Source organism: Poecilia mexicana, unplaced genomic scaffold, assembly GCF_051168715.1.
Source record: "Poecilia mexicana isolate PSO_F unplaced genomic scaffold, ASM5116871v1 scaffold_13, whole genome shotgun sequence".
NCBI lineage: Eukaryota > Metazoa > Chordata > Actinopteri > Cyprinodontiformes > Poeciliidae > Poecilia > Poecilia mexicana.
In genome coordinates this window covers 25,572,270-25,590,184 of record NW_028263382.1, presented here as the reverse complement: position 1 = coordinate 25,590,184, position 17,915 = coordinate 25,572,270, and the positions used below count along the sequence as shown (strand labels likewise).

General features: G+C 39.7%; 1 protein-coding gene across 1 annotated transcript in view; it reads left to right on the top strand.

The window, feature by feature from the left end:
- rsrc1 (arginine/serine-rich coiled-coil 1) overlaps nucleotides 1-17,915 on the top strand; it is a 138,725-nt gene extending 120,810 nt beyond the window's left edge. Inside the window, exons 8-10 of the mRNA XM_014990682.2 lie at nucleotides 10,515-10,621; nucleotides 14,912-15,019; nucleotides 17,577-17,915. Of these exons, the coding sequence (XP_014846168.1) occupies nucleotides 10,515-10,621; nucleotides 14,912-15,019; nucleotides 17,577-17,669 (308 nt within the window). The 3' untranslated portion in view covers nucleotides 17,670-17,915. The remainder of the gene's footprint in view (nucleotides 1-10,514; nucleotides 10,622-14,911; nucleotides 15,020-17,576) is intronic.

The following is a 17,915-nucleotide window of genomic DNA, read 5'->3' as shown; positions in this document are numbered from 1 at the left end:
AGAATTCAAAGCTATCCGAAAATGCCATTTTACTCATTCACCTTGCATTCATACACTCATTTATTGCTCACTCATTCATGCATTTATGTCCTATTATATAGACCATGAAGACATTTATGGATTTACATTCAAATAACACTGTCACTGTAGGTTCGTTATGATTTTACATGACTTCCTTTAAAGGAGAGTTATGTTCAACTCATTGCCAAGGTTGTTAGTCCACAACTGAGGTCAGCCAGAGAGGAGGTGGGCAACATTTGCCTAATTAATTACTACTCAGACACTGCGCGCACGCATGCATGCATGACCATGACCTTTACTTATATAGTTTGTAGCAGACCACACAGAAAGGACACACACACACATATACAGAGGCTGCCAGGAGCCAGCAGAGTTAAAGGGAGAATCAATTACAACTCAACTAAGGGGAAAGAGTTGGCTGCTTGATGGGTACTTGTCAAGACGACTGTAGGTCACGAGGTGTGTGTGCGTGTGTGTGTGTGTGTGTGTGTGTGTGTGTGTGTACTAGACTGATGTGTGTGTGCTGACATTCATGTGTTAGTCTGTTAAAATCGAATCCATTTCCAGGATTCTGATTACATCATTTTCATTTTAAGGACCTTGCTCCAATTAAGTAATTAGTTGCTTGGTGTTTCCCTAATTATAGAGTTGTTCATGAAAGAGCTGCTGACCGGCCTGGGATTGAAAAATGGAGACCGATGCACTTTTTTCCCCTGCACTTACACACACACACATACGCATACATTCAACACACACACACACACGCAGCCTGGTATAAAATCAAGTTAATGCAGTCAAACGCTTGTTATTTCTGGTAAAGGGCAGGGCAGATACTGCATTTCTAATCACACTAAAACAAGACTTTACTTAATAAAAAAGATGCAATAGTGACTATATACAAAAAATACAATGAGTTTATTCTGACATTCATAAACTTTTTTTGCAATTCTTGCTTTTGCAGTAGAATTGCATTGAAGGCAAAGTGTCTTGTCAAATTGGGGACAAATGGGAAACGAAATTTAATAAAGCAAGCAACCCCGCCCATACCCGTTTGCAAACAGTTCACACAGAAAGTAGCTGTGATATCTTGAACATCTCACCGTTCAGCCTGTGAAAACGTCACAGTTTAACGAGATTCTGTGATGCTGCCCAGACTGAGGACATCGACTAACACTCATGCTGCTCTCTTTGCTATTCTTTTTTCCTCTTTCTCAAAAACACACACACACACACGCACACACACACACACACACACACACACACGTGTGTAAGAGAACCTCACCCAGCTGGTTTTGGTTAGCTCTTCATGTTTGCAGTCATCACTGTGCTGGCAGGTCAGCAGGGTGAGTCAGGACCATTCCTGGTCAATTTGCCCCTTCACTGATTCATATCCCCTTTTTGTGTCCACAAAATGCCATTTTATCTCAACCTACTTCCTGTTGGTACCTTTAATCTTACAGGGGTTTCTTAAATCAGTTAATTCTCACGGCACAATCATGTATAACTTAAATTTAATTGTATTTTTTTTCTTCCCTAAATATTTTATACTACACTGTATTCCACTTCTTATAGATCAGATCTCAGTTGGGTCTGTTGACTGAAATTGAGTAGCCTCCTTCTGTTGATCATATTTACTACAGTCAGACAGTCACATTTCCTTACAGTAGAGTGTGAAAAGGTTTTAAAATATTACTTCAAATCATATGCTTTCAAAGCCAACCTCCCCTAGGTGGTGGCAAATTGATGCATTGTCACTTTGAAACTTTTCCTGGCACACTTCAACAGTTACTTAAAAAAAAAGCAAAAGTAGGAAATGGCGAAGGGGTGAAATCACCCTCAATCATCAAAACTCAAGAAGGTTCTTGTGAGACGAGCCAAGATCATCAAACTTGCATAATAGTATGTCGCTTCACACCCTAAACACACTCCGAGTACCTGCCGTCCAAAGTCCTTTGCAGTCTATGTGACGTACCTTCTGTTTTTTGTTTTGTACAGTTCACAACTGCACACAGCACAATAAACAATGAATAATTTAATGACTTCTCATTTAAGTTTTTGTTAAGGTAAGGGATAAGGGTTAGGAAATAAGAGCAAAGTGCACCAACATTTTTCTTGAAGCTATGCAGGACCGCATCTGTAGCCTACGTTCCACAAATTGTGCAAAAAATGTCTGCTTGGGACAGACTAACGTGCCGACTTCTGACGACACTATTGCAATTAAACCAAACTGGGAAAAAAAACAACTGAATTTAAATATTGTTACTTAACAAACAGAACTGAACATGAAAAGCCACCAGAGACCACAAAGCCATGAGGACCCTGAGAATAAAACAAATAAAAAGAAGTGTCCTGTGAGCAACAGTTAAGAACCATGTCATAAAACCACATTTCTTTAAAGAGCAAGAACGGAAAATTACTTTAAATTGTTGGTTGTCGACAGTAAGTCAAGGGTAAAATGACCAGCTCCACTAAAGTGATCAGCTTTATAATAAATAATTTTCACCAATGTGACAGTTGACGAGTGGCGGATTTACTTAAAAGTGAAGCCAGACCTGCACATTGAGCTGCTCTAATAGGATTGTTGAGTAAAGATGGCGTCTGTTAACGGGAGGGATTCAGCTGAGTGACGGAGGAGAGGGGAGCGGTGAGCAAGGATGGATCAGCAAGCAGAGATTTGGACGCCGATATCTGAGCATGACGCGTGGCTGCCGTGTCATCCTGTCATTAGCAGGTTATTTGGATCTTTAATTCATCATTCAGACCTTTATTGACTGCAGAGTGGAAGATCACTATCAGCAGAAGGTGGGACAGAAGTGCGTGTATTTGAGACACTCAGTCCCCAGCTGCTCCTCATTTCCTGAAGCCAAACAGATATCACATAAGATCATATAAGCCTGAGGTTAAATAATGCTCAAGGCAGCATTTTTTGACATATTATAGTCTTTGCTCTAAATTGTTCCAATAAAGGGTTTCACTACGAAAGCAGAGTATTTGTGACAGGCCTTGATGATTGTGACAGGATTTGACAGAAATCCACAGAGACCGTTTGACACTGATAACAAGGTGAGCACCACATGGGATCACTTGGCCTGTTTTGCTAAATAGAGCATCGCCACTATAGTACGGTTGCAGACACATGCAGCGTTTTTAAAAGAGGGGGTCGGCATAAGATGTATGTATAAGTAACCGTGCTTGGTGTGTGTGGTCTCATGGGAGCTCAGATTAGAATAGCTCAGCCACCTGCTCTGTCATTGGACATCGCCCCACTCATATTCCAGCTTACAAACACATACATACATCTAAGGGCGCTCCTCTGGGACAGACTCAGGACATCTGGCTCACGCTGGTGGAGTTTTCCTTAATTTAGCATGACCCGTTGACCCTGGCCGCCACGCGTTTCAGGCAGGTGTCAGAAAACAGCATCACAAGTCATTGTTGCAATACAACCAAATGTGAGCATCTTAATGTTCACATTTTTTTATTTTATTTTATTGTGGAAAGAAAACTCTGCACTTGCAGCTCTGGCCAGAAGTTTAAATTCACTGTTCACTGACATGAATGCGATAAATGTTTTTGTCATGTTGTTCTTTTTTCTAGTCTGAAACGACTAACATTGATAACATACAATTAGGGGTACAATGGGGTCATATCCCATTTGCTAAGGGTATTCATGCACACCTTCTACTATTTGCACCTTGAATCTTTGCTTCCTGCACAAAGCATTTCAGAAAAACAGCATCACATTTATGATCAAACATGGCGGTGGTAGCGTGATGCTCTGGGGCTGCTTCAGGAATCGTGCTGTAATTGATACAATTATCTTGGCTATCAGTTCCACGTCTGTAATTTCACACTTGGATGACTCAGAAAAAAATAAAAATAAAATAATGGCCTAGTCAAAGTCCCAAATTAAATCACAATGAGATGCGGTGGCAGGACCTTCAATAGGCCATTTAATACGACTGAGGAGAGAGGTCAAAGCTCCTGCACAGCGATGTAAAAAGTTAAGTGGCATAACCTGTCATTAGGTTTAGAGGCTAATTGCTTTTCATACAAGGTCTGGTTAGCTGGAATCATCAGTTCGTTTTGTGTTCACTTTTATCTGATCATGTGAGTTTTATGAAGCATTTAAGTGTGACCAAAAAAAAAAAAAAAACCAGTAGAACTGTAAGAGGTGCAAGCCTTTCTATAACGCCACAAGGCTTCGGTTTCTTGATTTCCACCCTTCGTCAGTTGGAGAAACGTCAATCTTCATCCGTGTGAAATCGTTTAGTGCAGATCAGCAAATGTCTTCAGACAGATTTTAATAAGCAGCTCCATCTTTTTTTATTTTTCCTGTTACTGCTTAGTCCAGTTCTCAGGCATGCAACTGCAGCAGCCTGTTGTTTGGGCCCGGAGAATCGCACATTAAAGACTCCGACGCAGGCAGGATGCTGCTGCTGCTGAGAACGGGGCCAGACCGAAGACCCTCCATCGCCCCCAGCACACAGCTCTGCTAAGCTTGACTCAGTTTGATGCCAAGTCTTGCGAGCGTGTGCGCGTGCGTGCATGTGTGAGTTTACTCAGCTCAGGGGTTACATAAACAAGAGCAGCTTAGCCTACAGGTAAGGCCCACGAGAGACCAGCCGAGACAGAGAGAGCGAGATGCAGCGCCTGGTCTCTCTTTACCGCGGCGTTCCCCTGATGTTGTCGCCACTGCTGGAGCTGGATCTGTGCTAATGAAGCTGGAAAATGACTAAAGGAGATTGTAAACAAAGTTAGTGCGCTGACACACAGCGAATGCGCTCCTTTTGTTAAGAGTGGTGGAGGCAAGCATCCGTGCACGTGTTTGTATGCTTCCCAGATGAAGAGATGGGGAGAACGTAGGCGGACGGGATTTTGGAGGTGGAGGCTGGCAGCAGGGCACTTGGCCACTGGTGCAGAGAGAGAGAGAGAATAGGAGAGAGTGGGGTAAGGGATGGGGATGGAGAGGGGGGTAGGGGGGCAGCGGAGATAAATCATTAGAGAGCAGGTTATTGGAAATGCAGAGAGATAAAAGAGTGAAGAAGCCAGTAATTGCCTTAAAGATCAGACTACAAAGCATTACTTTAGATTTTACAAGGCCAGCCGGCAACAAAAGAGCAGTAATTTATGAGCTCAGTGTAAAAGAATAGCATAATTACATTAAAAATTAATGCTAATGAAGGCTAAAATGGGGAAGGTGGTTATTATGAAAGTTTGTATTCATCTTCCCTGGCTTGAATGATGGCTAGTGGCTTGATTAATGGCTTAATTTCTATCAATTAGCAGGCAAAAAAAAAAAAAATCTCCACTGAGACGGGGCCTAAATTGAGCATTGAATTACACATTTTTACCGCGGCGCAGGGAGAGAGATGGCTACCGAAACCTGGGAAATAAACAGACGCTGCGGAGTGTGTGTACTTGTGAAGATAAGACGTGAAATCCCAAACTTAAACGTCTATCCCAGGATTCCTGCACAGTCTGGAAGCCATTTGAAATTGGATTCAAGTATTTCACAATTTTAGATAAGTGGGGAAAACAAAACAGTAGAGCGTAGAAAAAGTTTCGGAACTTGTGTCATTGCTTCATTTTCTCTTCGTGATGATCTTTTAAAAAAAAAGTCCCCAAAAATAATTAGTTCCAAACAGTGAGCTTTTTATGCTGCTTTTATACAATACATGTAAGCTGGTTTTTAGTTAGATGTGATAAACAAAGAAAGTATTTTGGGAGTTACTGAGTGAAAAACCACACATGCACTTAAACACCTTTATGGGCTTTAATGGATGAAGTCCTTCATCCATTAAAGGGCTATTTTTGATTTTCTGGTGAAATACATGTCTTTACCCACTGACATTTTACTGTGGGAATTATTTAACAGGAGGGAATCACTTAGTATTGCGTCCATCCATCTCTCCAACCATCCATCTTGTTTTTTGTTTTGTTTTGTTTTTTAAAGCCTCCCCACTGTGCAAGTTTCTCCAATAAATTCATAGTTAACCTTTGAATCCAAGCCTTAAAAGAAGTTGCATATGGACTAAAATAAAAAGTTTGAGCCGAGAAAATCAGGCATTTTTTAAAATGAGCAGTTACCAAAATATGGTATGATGTTTGGCTTTTAACTTTTTAACAGATGTGTTGTGCTTGGAGAAATGCAGAAAAGCAACACAAAGAAAATTACATTTAAAACAAGCCTTTAAATGTTTGAGCCCTTTAAGGAATCCCGCGCGCTGTGATTCAGCTGGTTTATATTAGAAACCATTCAGCAAGTCCCAGTGTTGTTTAACTAAACATCAATTACATTACAATCATAAATTAAGGAACACAGTTTGCACATTTTTACAACTTATTTATTGAATATGTTCATTAAATGACTTTACGTTCCCTTTCCTAAATACTAACAAACATGTCTTTATAAAACAAGCAGTTGGTTCCTCTTTTGTTCATCTTTTCCACATAACAACAACAACAACAACAAGGTCTGCAGTAATTCAGCTGGCTCGTCGGTGAAGTCACTTACTGGAATTAATCAGCAGCAGCAGCAATATATTCAGCTCAGCTACTCGTGATTGACAAACTCTCGAGCAAAGTCAAGTTTACAAAGACAACACCGCTGCAGCCCAAAGGCTTCAGACCGTCCTGTGCGTATTGCGCTGTGGAACAGCCCCCTCTTTTGGCGTCTCAGCGTAACTGCTGAGAAACGCTCCTGCCTTCAAGGACTAAAGGAGACCATCTGAAATCAGTTTCCATTGGCTGGTTTGATTCCCCTTCCTCGTCTTTGGGTCTTAATCAATGAAGTGGACAAACAGCTATTTAGGGAGGACAATAGCCTATTGATTTTGAGCCACTCATCAGCACCCCTGTCTATCTTACTAATTCCATTAATGAGATGGCAAGAGAGTTTTTTTGACTCTGTTTTTTATATATATAAATCAGAGTAAACACGTTTGCACGGATGCAATTACGAAAGGACTTTTTGACCCACAGCTTCATAGCTAATAATGAGGCTGTTCTCACCTTTATTCCTTCTCCAGGTTGTTAAATTTCCGCCATGAACCAGCCGCTACTGTGCATTTAATTGCCCCTCCTTTTGTTTCCCTACTGCTTCCCTGCTCTCAGATTTCGCTCTAACCTCCTCTCATCGCTGACAGAGAAGCGTTCCTAATGCGGTGACAATCGAGTCGACCTGTTAAATTAATTTGCCAGATAATGTGTCAATATTAAATATCAACTTTGACCTCCTCGAGCTTCAGAGTACGCTCGCCCTGCTGGAGTATTGATTTTTTTTTTTTTTTTTGCCCGCCTCTGAGCTCACTTGGCCCGCACTCAAAGTCCATTATTTTTGATTTTCTCGTGAAATACATATCTTTACCCGCTGACATCTGACAAACAGCATATGGAAGTCATTTTATCTACCAATAATGTGTTTGTCAAAAAGTCTGAGGTCTTAATGGATTCCTGCTCTGAACGCGGAAAGCATCCGCCAACGAGATGCTGGTAGATGTGTGTGTGTGTGTGTGTGTGGGTTTGTTTGTGTGCGTGTGTCGACAAGTGTGGGTATTGTTTATGTAGGGCATTCATGCTCAAAGGACAGCAGAGATGGGAAGGTAATTGGGAAAAAAATGAATTAATTGTGCTGAATTAAATGTGGGTTAGTCACAAGCGTGAGTTTCCATTCAAACATGCACACAAACACACACGCTTGCGGTGTGAAGGACAGTCCACAGCCTCCAGGAGGATATTGGGCCCGTGTTCAGGCTCCCCATCTAGAAGCCCCAGTCAAGGTAATGACTATTTTTGGAGCCACATCTCTCCGCGCTGGATGACAAGCCGATAGTCTGTCACATAGGACGGCTTAATCCAACTCGTCAGTCAGTTGTCCAATTCTGCGGCGCATTAAAATCAGACCAGAGTTGTTGAAGTGCTATTATGAAGCTTAATAAAGTGTGTGCGTGATAGAGGGTGACATTTTGCTGTGAAGGCTGGACCAAATATTCATTTATTCATTAAACGCCGGGGCTGTAAAGATGTGTTGTGACACCCTTTCTATAGCTGCTAATGGATTGAATTAAATCCTTTTTATCAGCTCCAAATGCACACTGTATTTGAGTGTGCTGGTAAAAGTATTCACACCCCTTAGAGGTTTTTCCACATTTTGTCACACGACAACTGCAAACCTGGACGTTATTTTGTTGGGATTTCATGTGACAGACCAACATCAAGCATGTGAAGCAAAATGAAAACATACATGGTTGGATAGTTGGTCTTTAAGTTGTTTTTCAAGTATAAATATGAATAGTGTTGCATATATTTGTCTTTAGTCCCCTTTACTCTGACACTTCTAAGTAGAATCCAGTTTAACTACCAAAAGGCAGCTGGTTGGTTAAATTGAGTCTACTACCTGTGTGCGGTTAAAGCATAGCCGTTTCTCTGGAGGTCTGAGGTTTGTCAGAAAACATTACTGAAGACCAATGAACACACAGATGGGTCAAGGATAAAGCTGGGGAGACATTTAACACCAGAATTAACATGCAATATGACAAGCTGACTTGCCCTGTGGGGTACAACAAGGACCTGTTCAAATTATCAATACATGGACATCATCTCTATGCTGATGACATCCATAAATCCAGTTATGTTGGAACCAAGCCGACAATGGAACACAATAATCAGAGAAGTAGCCCAGAGCCCACCAGAGAGTAGCATGCTGTGGGGGTTATTTTCTTCAGCAGGAACAGTAACGTTGGTTAGAGAAAATGCAAAGACGGATAAAACTAAAAACAAGACAACATGGAAGAGAACACGTTAGCTTACGACAGAGTTTTGCTATCCATCAGGTCAATGATCCTAAGCATTCAGCCAGAGCTACAATGGGATGTTTTAGATTGAAGTGATTTCATGTTAGAATAATCTAGATCTAAATCTTAATGAGAATTGCAATACTTGAAAGTTGCTAATTATTCGGTCTAGCTGAGCTTCAGCTGTTTTGCAAGGAAGAATGGGTAAAACCTAGCCTGGCCATTGCCTTCCTACAAAATTCTGCTCAATCCTCATCTCACTTTTTCCTGTTGAGCTGGATTCCTCTGGTTTCCAATCGGGCCAATCAGCAGAAGGAATTATGAACAAGGACATTGATTTTCTGCTTTGGTTTTGAATTGTAATCTTCCTGTATTAGGATTGTGGTGTGGCAATGCCAGTGGAAGAAGTGAACAAAGACATTCAGTCTTTATTATACTTGGAAATGAAAACACTTCCAAAATAAATTACAGTCTGAGCAACACGAATGTTTAAGACATTTTATCTCTGGCTCTCCATATGGTTGTTTACAGTGCAAGCAGTTTCCGGTAAGCGTCATAGAATCGAACTGGCTCATTACATACATTACATAACATATTTAGTTTTAGATGTGTAAAAGTTGCTAGTGTCATACACCAGACATACATTTGCTATAATTACACAGTATTGATGGTAAAAAGGGTTCAAGGAGTATAAATACAAGGTACTTTAGGTATTTAGGTATTTATCCCTACAATGTAGACATTTAGAACTTAAATAAGGACTTAATTCAGTCCAAAAAGAGTTACAGCACGGCCCCACTGTATATTAATCACTCAGTGAAAATCTGGTTCACCCTTCATAGCAAAATCTAAGTTTTCTGATATCGTACTCTCTTACGCATGTTCCCATTTGTGTCACTGACGCAGCCTACATCCGTGCCGCTCAGAAACACGGACGCCTGCTGGATTGACAGACAGCGAGATGGGAGAGTGCAGGAGAGGACGGATAGATGGGAAAGAGAGGGATGAATATTGACTGATCAGTGGAAAGATTGACAGCCAGAAAATAATGAGTGCATTCAGACTTTCCCCCCAGCCCCCCTGTCGCTAACTTTCCTCGGCACACCTATTTTTGCCCTCCCACGCTCACAAAGACTGCTTTTAGATTCCTGAAGTGATTTGTCATCTGATATGCAGAAATCCTGATGTGTTTATATCCAGGAGTAATTTATTGGAAACCCTTTGTGTCTGTTTTTGTGAAATTGGACAAGCCGGAGAAGTATACTCTCTGATACATGAGGTCTGAACTGAATAAAACTTAATCACATTTATTCCCTGTAATGAAATTCCACTGCAGTGAGCTTGTGTTCATATTTTGATTATTTTAGAATGCCATTATCTGAGTGTAATTCACTGTCTGGCTATTACCTTGTTAGTATTTTTCCCCTCTTTACCTTTTGTGGAAGTCCGTGTCCTTGGAAAAGCATAAATACCTTTTTTCTTGGAGGCACAAGATTAAAATCGGGGGGATTATCAGATTTCTTTTACTGTATGTGTCAAATAGTATTATACTGGAAGAAGAGGCCAGTCTAGAGGAAATCCAAATGTTTTCAGATTATGACAGAAGGTGGTCCACACTCTGTGTGATGGAGAACACGCGTGTCTTTCTCTGTATGTGTGTTTCTGTTCATGGCTTCCCTTGTTTAACGTGTTTTTCAGAGGGAACCTCTCTGGAGGAGCAAGTGCGAAGGATAAAGGACATCGAGGCCATCGAGAGCGATTCCTTTGTTCCTCAGGCTTTCAAATCTTCCCGGGATGACACAAAGGTGCGTTCTGTCCCTCTTTCTCCCCTGGCCCTTCACTCTCTGAGCTTTTTTCGCTCCATTTCTTATTGAATTTCGCCCCTCCGCGTCGCTCCGCGCCGTCTGTCTAGAGACGGCCCAGACCAAATCAAACGTTCCCATTCAATGCCGTTTGCTCCCGACCCGAGAAGGTTTCATCGAAATTTTTTCTTTTTTTTTTCCTCCACGACGGCAGCACCCCACACAAAAGCCACAGCAGGCGGCAGCCGTCCCGCGTCTGCGTCTCCCTGCACCTCCTCCCCCACCCCTCGCCTTTCTGGTTGCGCAGAGGCAGACCAAATGCAGGGGTCATTATTGAAATGTTTCTGCCTTCTGAAAGAGCTGGAATTAGATTTGTCTGGACTTCATGGCTGTTTCTAAAATACAGGTGACAACATGCGACAGCAAACCCACAAAAGTCATGACCCGTGTGGCCAAAGGGAGCCAAGAGATTTAGACCGCTGCAGAAATTGCACGCAACACAGCATGTCCAAAAACAAATATTCTTACAAGATCTACTGGATGAAATGGAAAAATAATTTCATATTAGGTCTCTATAAGTTATCTTGTCATTACAAAGTATTTTTTTCCTTCTAGGGATTCCATTCAAAATATTCTACAATATTTATAATATTTATTTCTTTCAAATACTCACAGCCGAAGCCAAAATCTAGTTTCCAACATTAGAATATTACATAAGACCTATTAATTTTAATACAGGACTGTTGTCCTACTGTAAAGTATGCTCACGTACTGTAGCAGTATATCCACTACAGTCTTGGCCGTGGTTTCTTTTGCATGACTTGCTGCATTAATATGGCTCTGCTAAAGTATTGAGGTTGCTTTACTGGCGGTCTGCAGTTGCGTCCGGTGTCATCAACTCCGCTCGTCCTCCTGACTCTGGTACGTTGATTTCTAAGTGAAATGAAAAAAATTGACTTTAATCTGCAGTGGTTCAATCTTTGTTCTCCCTAGAAGAGATAAGATACTTCAGGGGTGACTTCACACGAGGATCATGCCACAGTTGTTGTCCACATTCCTTGGTTATTTCTGTGTATTAACCGACTGCAGCCAGAATCCACATTTTGTAAATCCGCCCCAAAAATCTTGACAGCATTAATGTTCACAGTCTTCTAAAAGTTACTATTATTCACTACCTGTGTGCTTTTTTTCGAACATCCTTTTTCCTTCCACTGAACCTTACATTAATGTGCTTAAACACAGCACTATATGAACAGCCAGCTTCTTTAGCAATGGCTCTTTTTGACTCTACCATTTTCTAAGAGGAGTCCCGGTCTACCTCCTGGATAACCATGAAGTCTTCAATCTTCCCCTTGATTGTGTAGGCTACAACATGGCAATAAAATAAGATTTATGTATTTAAATCAGAAATAAGCACAGCATCGCTTTTTGACTTGAGTGATTGGAACAAATTCCGGAGTCTTAAATTTTGAGTTTGATGTTGGTTTGATTTTAAAATGTTTTGCGCTGTTGCTTTCTACATCAACTTTTATCAAAAATCATTTTGCAAGTACCGCGAGTTCTTTTACGACTCACTGACCATTTAAAGTTTGAATTATTGATCAATACTCTTGAGATAAATGCAAAATAAAGTTTTGACAACAGCTACTCTTTTGGAATATAGGCTAGTTTTTAAGACATTTTCAGTTCTTGACCAACACAACAATTGTGACACAGACTTGTGACCCCAGTTATCGGCTCAGTAAACAGCTGTGACTGCTAAGCTAAACAAACAAAGGTATTGCGTCACTACAAAGAACGCTGAACAGCCTGCAGATTGTTTTTATACATTGCAATTACATTTTTTTTTAGATAATATAGATTTTGCCCGTGGGGACACAAATCACCAAGTTCGCGAGAGTACTTTATAGATGAATCTGTCTACTTGATTAATCTGATTAATCAATTTGTCAACTAATTTTCATCCAATAAAAACTTTTTCCAACAAAGTTTTACATTTCTAAATGAAGAGGTCCTTGTCTGGAAAAAATATGAAATCTGGAAAAAATAAAAATAAAAACATTTATAATGGGGATTTTTCACAGATTGTGTCAAAACTTCTTTTGTAGTTTTGCTTTAGTTGTGTATTTTTCCAGGTTAGTTTTTTTTTTTTTTTATGTTTATGAATTATAACAAAACAGCTAATCAAGTCAAAGAAATGTTATAACATCCACTCACTTAATTTTAGATCAGATATTTAAAATTGCAGATTAAATTAAGAGTCAGGTCATTCGTCTGTAGTTGAAAACCTTTCTTAACTTAAACGATGTTTTACATATTTCCCCTCCATTAAAAAAAAACACCATAATTACTACAAATTCAACATTTTTCATCTACACCACAATACATCTCTGAGTTATTTAAAAACGATAACCTGGCGTTTACCAGCAATTAAAATTGATTTAAAGACTATTCCGTTGAAATAATTATTTAATCTCTCTAATCCACATTGTTTACTGTTTTTTAATTAGTGCCGTTAGAAGTCACTGTAAATCCTTTTCAATCATAAGTTGATGAAAGATTAGTGAAGCTCTTTCTGTCAGCTACAGCCCTCATTTTAAATAAATAAATAAAAAGAAGAAAAACAAGCAAGCTGCATTTATTAAAAATGTATATTCAGCAGATTGTTCCCCAGGAATGTGATGAGTAGTTTTTTGTTGTTTTTTCTTTCTGCCTCACACATGGCACATCACCATGCTTATTAGTCAGTGTGTTTCATATCCTGCTCACTTTTTGTTTCCTGCCAAATGAATTTTAAAAAAGATTCGTCCAACTGGGTAAACATCTGCTCCAGGGCTGGTACTAGGGGGTGTTTAAAACAGTAATGGGTTTGGTGAAATGTTAATGTAGTTATTTCGTCTTTTAATAAATGTAACAGTGAAGACACGCCAGCCATTCAAATACGATGCTTATTGTAACATATGGTAACGTTTCCACACTGCAGGATGTGAACATTTCTAACAGCCATCTTTCTGCCTATCGGCTCTATAAATGGCAACGTGAGGGATGCAGAGCGCCCTCCGCTAAGATCTTTAAAGCATTTCTATCAAATTAATCATCGCAGTGGTGTAAATAAACTCGGTTCTTTTAAACTTTTTAAATGATTTTTCTAACTGTATAATCAGGTTTAAGCGAGTAGACGTTTTAGACATTTTCTGACAAGTGAAGCTTTAAGAAGATATGGCTTTATCAATCAATATGTTCTCTTGTCTTTCCCATTTTTAAAAAAATGCCAAAACATACATGTGTGCGCATTATGTTTACTGGTGGTATATTTAGAAAGTGTATAAAAAGATAGACTTACGAAAACGATATTGTTTTTTTAGATGCCAGACCATAGAGATAATTTTTAGATTATGTTTTAACTGTATTTAAACTCAGAAGTTTTTATACATTTTCCTCAACAGTTGATACAGTTGTCTTTTAAACTGTTACTTGATCAATTAACTTGTATGTGCGAGTGATTCGACATGAGTTTTTTTATTTTTATTTTGTGCCTCAAGATGACATCTGTTGTGAAATGGTGAATTATTAATAAACTGAACTGATCAATTCAGTTGATCAGTTCTGAATTTATTATTCCTGGGAATGAACCAGGGTTTTGGACATCCACAATTCTCATTCTGATTTTTCTTTTTGCTGTTTTTCTTTCCATGATATTATAAATTAAATTGATGTGCTTGAGGAATTGAGTCAAAATATACCCACAGGTGCCTTAAGAATTACTGTAAATTTAATGTTCAGTGGGTTTTTTTCTTTTTTCTAACTAGGTTTGAGCACAAAAAACAAAAGGACTTTAAAAATAACTAAATAAAAGAGAAAAAATAACTTAGAAAAAACAGCTTAGAAACCAACACTACATAACTTACAGCTGTTTTTATATTGAAAGATAAATGAGTCCAGGGAAATTTAACAATAGCTTTCAAGAATGCTTGGCTTTTATTACTGTTTTTCACAATTGTACAGTCAATATGTGTGTGCCATCTGCTGGACGAAGATCATATTGCAAGATCCAAGTCTCAGTGCTGCGCCCCGCAATTCAATACCTCATACAAAAATATTTAAATGTACAGTTTGCAACTGTCTGTATGATAATCTTATTGAATGTATTAATCGAGTCATACTTTAGAGATATTTTAAAATTAACCTTTATTTTTTTGCTGTAAATCTGTTAATATTGTGTCATATTTGCATGCTCTTTGCAGTCTGAGATTCGTTTATTCCTTTATGTTTCATGTGTTTCTGTGAACACAGGTTGTTGCAGCTCAGAAGAAGCAGGAATCGGAGAGCGGTCCCTCTCAGGACTACTCCCTCCCGATGTCTATAGTCTATGATGACAGCGGCACCCTCGCTCATCCCAGTGTAAGTTTCCTCCAGCCAAATCTTCTCCAACCGTTTCCTCCAACGTCGTCTCAAATTGTCGCTCAGTTTCATTGAATAGACTTTTTAAAGAACACTAAAACGCCACAACCTCGATAAGACGTTCCGCCTCCACCTTACGGTTTTATTTCCGCCTTGTTTTTTTTTTTTATGAGTGTGACACTTTGAGTTTATGGCGATTTGGACAAACTTTGTGACATCCCCCCCTCCCCCCGCCACCTCCCTTTAAAAGGTGTCACTGCTTCTACTAACACCTCTACTATTTACGGCGCCCATGATTCCAGCACGTTCCTATCCACTGCATCACGTCGTGCGAGACTCTGCAGCTTGCCGGTTTTACGGGCCTCCTTCTCTGATTGCAAATGAAAAACGAGAGGGGAAAAAACTTTAAACTCCAATAACGCTCCCTGGGGCTTCCCAGTCATCTATCTCCACTGGGGGAAACGAAATTATGCCCTGATGTATGCAGATAACCCACTCGCAGAGATGCACCATGCCCCCCAGCCCAACACACACACACACACATACACATACATACACTGTCAGACAGGCTGATATATGGTAGCAATATGCCCCAGGCAGGCCCCGGCCTCGGCTCCAGCTCCTGCTCCACTTCCAATTAGAACAGATGAGTCCCATTAGCCCGGTTCAGATACTGTCATCCCACACACACAGCCTCATTAGCACCGTGACACCAGCCCAGGGCCGACAGACAAGAACTGGTGCCGAGTCTAACACGAGATAACACGCGGTGCAGCTGTACGCGGCGTAGGTTGGAGATGAAGGATTGACGTGCTCGGCGGGGGCTGCTGCTCGACCATCTGCAGAGTAATACACGTATCAACACCTAGATGTACAGAATGTACATATCGCCGGCATGTCAACGTCATCTCTCAGCCTCGCATAAACACACGCAGTGGATATAGAAATAATCTGATATCTTCCCACTCTGTGCCTCGGTGCTTTGCATCCCCAGTCATTGTGTTACTTCCTAATAAACAGAGGCCTTCATCCGTCAGACGCTCGCAGCTGCAGCGTTAAAGCCTCCTCACAGTCGGTGCCATCGCTGCCAGTAATGTACTGAATATAAGTGGTAAGCAGGCGTTTTCTAGCCTTATAGGAATGGATGAGGTGGTACGTGCTGAAATTTACTCCACGCAGCCAGATCTGAGTAGGCGTCACTCAAAAAACAGGGCGCAGTATTCAGGGCGCTCGAGGTTCGTACGGGTGCTTGACTTCCCTGAAAATGTTTGAATTTCAATTAGGTGTTTTCAAAGTTTCGAAAGCGCTTGATGTTCAAACTGCATATTTGTGTTTTATATTAAAGTGCAAGCTAACAATTTATTAAAAGCCTAAATTTGGAAATTAGAATTACCAAATTATTTTATGTGAGACATACAATTGTGTTACATCACAAGACACTATTAACAGCAGGAATAAATGACATCATATTATAGTGGATTAAAACTGTCTCTTAGGTAATTTGTGTTGTTTTTATCTACAAGGTGTGGTGCTGGGAAAGATGTGGATATTGACTTAATGTGTAAAACATTTCATTTGTTTACACATTGTGTGTTAAATAGGTATATAAAGATCAGTTAGAAATGTATTTAGGATTATCAGTTCACTTTCTTCACAGACCATATAATTTTTAATCCATATTAAGCCTTCATATTGGTGCATAATTGCAGATCTTCATTTAGATCTTGAGACTTCTTGTCTGTTTTATAGGACATAGCTAAAAATTTGGGCTAAAAATTAGTCCAGAAAGCTAATTAGCAAATACAGGGATTCTCAAGGTTAGATTCCATTAAGTTACAAATATCACAAAATTATGATATTAGCCTAAAGATCCTAAAGATTTTATAATTTAAGAAGCCATAATTTTCCATACTGCTGCTAAAATAATAGATCACATTATTACATTTAAAATACTATCTGTAACAATGTATTGCTCTGATTGTTATATTTTGGATAAAATATAATTTTAGTAGTAATTTTCAAGTGTTTATTGTGTGGAACATTATGACGCAAGGTGTTATTTGCTGGTTAATTTGTGGGAAGTTTGAGAGAAAAAAGTGAGCAAAACGAATTCCATGTAAACTCTTATATTACATAAACTGATAGTTAATATAGCTATATTTCCTTTTTATGAATTACTCTGGTATCAGTCGGTACATTGTGATGGTGAACGATAATACTTTAACAACTAATCCCCTCACTGATATAATTGATCAAATACAACAAAAAACATGTACTTATTAGCAAAGCAAAAAGCAGAATAATTAAATATTCATATTGCAGTTCAAGTTCGGAGTTTTATTCCAGATTATGTTGCTGGGCACCTAAACTTCACCCTTCTCATCTGTGTCAGTGTATGAGTGTGTGCTCGTTTGTGAACAGAGATGGGCAAATGTGGCTCTTGTGCAAAAGTACAACTGCCCTGGCTGTCCCTGTAGCTGAGTGCGCTCAGGGTGTTGGTCCCGTTTCTTTCTTTAATCTTCCTACCGTGTCCTCTCCTCTCTCTGCTGGCCTGCAGTTGTTCATGGACAAAGAGACGGCTGAAGATCTCTGGCTGAGCAGATTGAATTCACTGCGACAAGAACGACTTATGGGAAGTCCTGTAGCCTGAAGACCAACAGCGTCCAACAAGAGCTTTTTGATCCCAGCGTGGTTTTTAGTTCAGATCTTCACTTTCAGTCTCACCGTGTCGTCTCTTGGAACATCACACCAATGCCTGTCCTCACTTTTGTTTTGCTTTTTTCTGATGTTGATGATTTTCATTTGGTTATTTCTGTTATTGTTAGATTTTTTTTTTTTTTTACATAGATGTGAACTTTGACACATGTTTTATCTTTCAATAAAAAGTTAATTGTGA